Source organism: Nannospalax galili, unplaced genomic scaffold, assembly GCF_000622305.1.
Source record: "Nannospalax galili isolate Female #2095 unplaced genomic scaffold, S.galili_v1.0 scaffold17, whole genome shotgun sequence".
NCBI lineage: Eukaryota > Metazoa > Chordata > Mammalia > Rodentia > Spalacidae > Nannospalax > Nannospalax galili.
In genome coordinates this window covers 8,812,548-8,819,634 of record NW_008342276.1, presented here as the reverse complement: position 1 = coordinate 8,819,634, position 7,087 = coordinate 8,812,548, and the positions used below count along the sequence as shown (strand labels likewise).

General features: G+C 43.9%; 1 protein-coding gene across 1 annotated transcript; it reads left to right on the top strand.

The window, feature by feature from the left end:
- The first annotated feature begins 393 nt into the window (after positions 1 to 393).
- Positions 394 to 3,040, top strand: LOC103738165 (nucleolin-like). The gene is given in 7 exon segments (XM_008838010.2): positions 394 to 437; positions 598 to 688; positions 690 to 908; positions 910 to 1,220; positions 1,338 to 2,068; positions 2,071 to 2,325; positions 2,328 to 3,040. Coding segments are annotated over 7 exon segments (2,169 nt in total). The 3' UTR covers positions 2,846 to 3,040.
- Positions 3,041 to 7,087: the final 4,047 nt, after the last annotated feature.

Here is a 7,087-nt window from a genome sequence, read left to right as displayed (position 1 = left end):
TGGAAGCAATCCTCTCTTAGGCTACAGTGAATGGCCGCTTTTCACTCTCCTAGTGAGTCCTCTTAGGCAGAACAAAAGAGCTCCTGCTCAAAATGGATAAATGAACTGTGTATGGACATATAAGCAAACAATACTCTAAGATATAGAAAAGAATGAGGCTGAGGCTGGGGGTGGGGGTGCACACCTTTAATCCCAGCACTGGGGAGGCAGAGGCAGGTGAATCTCTGAGTTCAAGCAAGTGGCAGGCCAACCAAAGCAACATACTGAAATCCTGCCTTTTAAAAAAAAAAAACTGAGTGTCTTCAGTACCCGTGGGCGCCATGTACGTCGGGTTCCTCTAGGCTGATCAGCACATCTCCAGTGCCACACTCCCTGTTGCCATAAGCGGCAGTCATGGTGAAACTCGCAAAGTTCGGTAAAAATCAAAGTGAGCCGGCGTGGTAGCCCACGCCTTTAATCCAGCACTCGGGAGGCAGAGGCAGGCGATCTCTGTGAGTTCAAGGCCAGCCTGGTCTACATAGTGAGTTCCAGGACAGCTGGGGCTACAGAGAGACCCTGCCTCAAAAAGACAAAAAAAAAAAAAAAAAAAGATGAAAGCGAGTCCAAGAAAATGGCTCCTCCCCCGAAGGAGGTGGAAGAAGACAGTGAAGATGAAGAAATGTCAGAAGGTGAAGAGGACGACAGCAGTGAGTGGAAAAGAGGTTGTCATCCCTCAGAAAAAAGGCAAGAAGGCTACAACTCCAGCAAAGAAAGTGGTGGTTTCACAAACAAAAACGGTTGCAGTTGCCACACCTGCTAAGAAGGCAGCCATCACCCCAAGCAAAAAGGCAGCAGCCACACCAGCAAAGAAGACACTTACCCCAGCCAAAGTGGTTGCAACGCCTGGTAAGAAGGGAGCTACACAAGCAAAAAGCATTGGTAACACAGCCTAGTAAGAAGGGAGCTGTCACCCCAGCCAAGGGGGCAAAGAATAGTAAGAATGCCAAGAAGAAAGACAGTGATGAGGAGGATGAAGAGGAAGAGGAAGATGATAGTGATGAGAATGAAGATGAAGACAACGATGAGGAGGAGGAATCTGAGCCTGCAGTTCTGAAAAAAGTAAAAGCAGTGAAACCAGCAAATGGGGCAAAAGCAGCAGCACCTGCTCCTGCCTCAGAAGATGAGGAGGAAGATGATGATGATGAGGAGGAGGAAGATGATGAGGAAGAAGAAGATGGTGAGTTAGCACTAGTACCTGGGTTTCTCTTTGCTGGATATTTGGGAGGAGGTTCTGGAGACAGTACTGCATGCTCTTTAGTAAATGACTCCTTGATATATTGTAAAAGCAATTGTCATAGCAAGAACTTTGTAAATAAATATCTTAAAGCTCAGGTATATAAGTTTAAAAAAGGAGGAAGAAGAAGGGAAATGGGAAGGGGAGAAGGAAGAGGGGAAAAAGAGAAAGAAGGGGAAGTGGGAGGGGAGAAGGGGGAAAATGAAGAGGAAGAAGAGGAGGGGGAGGAGGAAGAGGAGGAGGAGGAGGAGGAAGAGCCTGTTAAAGAAGCACCTGGAAAATGGAAAAAAGAAATGACTAAACAGAAAGAAGCTCCTGAGGCCAAGAAACAGAAAGCTGAAGGCTCAGAACCAACTATGTCTTTCAATCTGTTCATTGGAAACTTGAATCCTTGCAAATCAGTTGCTGAATTAAAAGTTTCTACCAGTGAACTTTTTGCTAAAAATGATCTTGCTGTTGTGGATGTCAGAACTGGCACAAATAGGAAATTTGGTTATGTTGATCTTGAGTCTTCCAAAGACCTAGAAAAGGCTTTGGAACTCACCGGCTTAACAGTGTTTGGCAATGAAATTAAACTAGAAAAACCAAAAGGAAGAGACAGTAAGAAAGTTCGAGCTGCAAGGACACTTTTGGCCAAAAACCTGTCTTTCAACATCACTGAGGATGAATTAAAAGAAGTGTTTGAAGATGCCATGGAGATTAGATTGGTTAGCCAGGATGGGAAGAGTGAAGGGATTGCTTATATTGAATTTAAGACAGAAGCAGATGCGGAGAAAACCTTGGAAGAAAAGCAGGGGCAGAAATTGATGGGCGATCTGCTTCACTACGCTACAATGGAGAGAAAGGTCAAAGCAAGAGAGTGGGAAAGAATAGCACTTGGAGTGGTGAATCAAAAACTTTGGTTTTAAGTGACCTTTCCTACAGTGCAATGGAGGAAACTCTTCGGGAAGTATTTGAGAAGGCAACTTTTATCGGAGTGCCCCAGAGCCCAAATGGCAAATCTAAAGGGTATGCATTTATAAAATTTGCTTCATTTGAAGATGATAAAGAAGCTTTAACTCCTGCAATAAAATGGAAATTGAAGGCAGAACAATCAGACTGGCGTTGCAAGGACCCAGGGGATCACCTAATGCAAGAAGTCAGCCATCCAACACTCTGTTTGTCAAAGGGCTGTCTGAGGATACCACTGAAGAGACCTTAGAAGAATCATTTGAGGGCTCTGTTCGTGCAAGAATAGTCACTGATTGGGAAACTGGGTCCCCCAAAGGGTTTAGTTCTGTAAACTTCAGTAGTGACGAAGATGCCAAAGCTGCCAAGGAGGCCATGGAAGATGGTGAAATTGATGGAAAGAAAGTTACCTTGGATTGGGCCAAGCCTAAGGGTGAAGGTAGCTTTGGTGGCCGTGGAGGAGGCAGAGGAGGCAGAGGAGGCCGAGGTGGAAGCAGAGGAGGAAGAGGCAGATTTGGTGGCAGGGGCCAGGGAGGCTTTGGAGGTCAAGGAGGCTTCGGAGGAGGCAGGGGAGGAGGAGGAGGAGACTTCAAGCCACAAGGAAAGAAGACGAAGTTTGAATAGTTCTGTTTCTGTCTTTCCTCCTTCCATTTGAAAGAAAGGACTCTGAGATTTTTACTCTGTTACCTGTTCAATGACAGAGCCTTCTGAGAACATTCCAAGACAGTATGCAGTCCTGTGGCCTACTTGGAATCCATATAGATAACATTTCAAGAGATACCCTATTGGTTTTGATTGGATATTCATATAAACTTTTTTTTTTTTTTTGGTTTTTTTGAGCTAGGGTCTCCCTGTAGCCCCAGCTGTTAAGGAACTCACTATGTAGACCAGGCTGGCCTTGAACTCACAGAGATCTGCCTGCCTCTGCCTCCCGAGTGCTGGGATTAAAGGCATGCGCCATCACGCGTGGCTAACATAAACTTTTTAAAAGAGAGGAGTGATAGAGCTAACCTTATCTGTAAGTTTGAATTTATATTGTTTCATCCCATGTACAAAACCTTTTTTTTCCTAAAAAAAAAGCTATTGGGTTGACAAGATGCAAGATGGCCCAATGGATAAAGGTACTTGACAACCTGAGTTCCACATAGTGGAAGGAGAGAAACAAAACTTCTGCAAGTCATCCTCTGATCTCCACACAAACACCATGGAACATGTGTGCCATACCTACACTCACACTCTAAATAAATAAATGCAATAAAAAAATTAAAGCATGAACTATTTTTGTTTTGTTTTGTTTTTTGAGAAGGATCTCGCCATGTATCTCTGGCTGGCCTGGAACTCACTACCAGACTGGCCCTAAACTCACAGAGGTCTACCTGCTTCTGACTCCTGAATTCTAGGACTAAAGACCTGCACCACCATACCTGGCTTAAAGAATGAACTATTGTCTGAAGGCCAAGAAAGGCCTTTGTGGGATGTGGATATCTGAGGGGGAAAAAAAAGAATAAACTATTAAGCCAAGTGTGGTACACACCCCTTTAAACCCAGTACTCAGGAAGCAGAGGCAAGAGGATCTCTATAAGATTCATGCCAGTCTGGTCTACAAAGCAAGTTCCAGGCTAGTTGGGGGTACAGGGAGATCCTGTCTCAAAATACAAAAAAAAAGGAAAAAAAGAAACTATTAATACATGCAATGGCATGGATTATATTCAAGGATATTATCCTGAGAGAAAAAAGTCAATCTCAAAGGGATATGTTCTGTGTGGTTCTATTTATTTAACACTTTATTTATTTATTTATTTATTTATTTATTTATTTATTTATTTATTTTTGAGACAGGGTCTCCTCGTAGCCCCAGCTGGCCTAGAACTTACTATGTAGACTAGGCTGGCCTAGATCTCACAGAGATCCACCTGCCTCTGCTTCCCAGTGCTGGGATTAAAGGCATGGGCCACCATGCCCGGCTGTATAACATTCTTGTAAAGACAAAAATCTGGTGATGAAGAGCAGCTCAGTGGTTGCCAAGGATTAGGGCTGGGAGCAAGAACTGACAACGCTGTGGTATGACAGAGTTTCTTTGTCGTTATCTTTATTTATTAGTTCCTTTGTTCATTGCTGTGACAAAATACCTGATGAATGCAACTTAAAGATGGAAGGGTTAATTTTGGCTAAGAGTTTAAGGGTGCAGTCCATCATGGCAGGACAGCATGGCAGCAGGACCACGAGGCAACTGGACTCACAGCATCCATAGTGAGGAAGTAGAGAGAAATGAATGCTGGTGCTCAACTCACTTTCTCCTTTTCACTCAGTCCAAGACCCCAGCCCATGGAATAGCATCACTCACATTTAGGACGGGTCTTGCCACCTTTCTGGAAACTCTTCACACGTGAACTATGGAGGCATGTCTCCTGGGCAATTCCAAATCCTGCAGAAGACCTGGGTTTGAATCCCAGCACCCACATGACAGCTAACAACTGTCTGTAACTCCAGTCCCAGGAGATTCGACAGCCTCTTCTGACCTCCGAGGGCATTACACAACATGGGTGCACTTACCTACATGCAGGCAATACATGCATACACATAAAATAAAAAGAAAAGAAAAGAAAGAAAATGCATTGTGGTGGACTGGAGGAATGGCTCAGCAATTAAGTACATATTGCTGTAGCAAAGGACACAAGTTCAGTTCCCAGTACCCATGCCAGGAAGCTCACAACTGCCTGTAAGTACAGTTCCAAGGGATCCAGCACCAACTTCTGGCTTCTGTGGGTACTCAACTGCATTCATGTGCACAGACACAGAAAGACAGACACATATACACATACTGAAAAATAGAAAAAAAAATTTAATGCACTATGGTTACATAAGATGTTATCACTAAAGAAAGTTGGATGAAGGGTTCTCATATTTTTGAAACTTCTTCTGAGTCTTAAATTATTTCCCAATGAAAGGTCTCTCCCAAGGGCCCAAACTTGAGCCCTAGGAAATACTCTCTAATCATTTACCGCAACAAATGCTGGGCACACAGGACCAGACGCAGTTTCCTGTCCTACCGCCAGAGACACTCTAGCCAGTACTCTTTGCCCTCAACTATAGAAAATACATTTCAAGTTCAATGTGTGAAGCTCTTATTGTACTCTTGAGGTGAAGGAGTTAGCATTAGTCCTCCTGACTCCCTGATGGCACCTCTTGCCTTTCCTCCCCATTGCCCATCCTGATCACTTGTGTAATCAGTCTGGCTGAGGGCATCCAAGATCAGACAACAGGTGTGTTTTCTGGTGTGGTAGATGCTATGGTTCCTGTGTACATCTCCCCTGCAGAACTGAGGCCCTCATTCCTACTGCAAGACACTGAAAACCACTCTATGCTAAATGTCACACCCCCTTCCCAGAAGCAATATATGCCCAGTGACTGGTCCCTGTAGGGGTATAAAGATCCTGCTTCCTGCCTAAATGCAAGACAACTCTGAAGACACTGCCAGCTCCAGAACCTGCTGGGGACTGGCTGAGACCTGGCAGTGACTGCACTGCAAGTCGGCAGCCCCTATCTTATCCCTGCTGCCAGTACATTGATCCCAGGATAATCCGTAACCAACAAACCTCCTATATACAAATCTCCAACAGCACCTCCCCAAAGAACCTGAGCTATGTGTTACAGCCAGTGAATTCCATACAGGAAAGTCAATTTCACTTTACATTGCAGTATCTGTTGAACTGGTGCCTGAGTCAAAGTTGAAAAAGAGAAAAGTTGCACTTAACACCAGGTTTAGGGTTGGTGCTGTAGCTCAGTTTATAGAGTGCTTGCCCAGCATGAGCAAAGCCAGCACCACATAAACCAGGTATGGTGGCACACACCTATAATTCTGGCATTTGGGAGGTGGAAGCAAGGAGGGTCAGAAGTTCAAAGTCATCCTCAGCTACATAGCCAGTGTTAGATACAAAAGATCCTGTCTCAAACTCAAAGAGGACAAATATGAGAGCAAGAACCCACCAGGTTATATTTATAGTAGGAATAAACAACCAAAGAGAAAGTTATCAATAAATAATGGCAAATCAGTCTTGTGGAATACTAACTAGCTGGAAAAAATGATCATTTAATAGCAAAATATTTCAGAAAATGACCATGATCTAATATTAAGAGAACATAAATTGATATCCTGGATTGAAAAAGGATGGGACATCTTGGAGATACTGGGAGGCTTTCGACTACATGTGCATAGTTGCATCAATACCAAATTTCATGGAAATGATAACACTGTGATTAGGAAGAATGTCTGTAACATCTTTGTTAAGATTTTTGATTTATGTGTTTATGTGTGTGCCTGCCAGAGTTTATGTGCTCCACATGCATGCAGTGCCCATAGAGGCCATAGGAGGGCGTCAGATCCCTTGGAACTGGAGTTACAGGTGATTGTGAGCCACCTGATGTGGGTTCTGGGAACCCAGGTCCACTTTAAGAGCAGTAAGTACTCTTAATCTCTGAGCCATTGTATCTTTGTTCTTAGGAAGCTTTACTTTAAGGTTTATAGGGGAAGTTTCATAATATCTACAAGTTGTTTTCTTTGTTAAAAGAAAAAAAAATGGATTTTCATAATGAGGAAGAGAGCTCTCCCCTGCCAAGACCAAGAATAGTCACCCCTCTGAGGCTCCCATTCCTAGGCCAGACGCGCCCCCTTGTGTATCAAGAGCGCAAAAATGCATTGATCAAGGTGTATTTCAAAACTATACACAAAGAGAAAGCAGGGTTCTGAGACTTTCAGAGATAATCTGGGCATCACATTTATGCAAGGTGAGTGGCTGGAAAAGGAAGATCAAGAGTTACCAGCTGGGACTGGATTAAGAGCACTTGCTGCTCCTGAAGAGGGCCCAG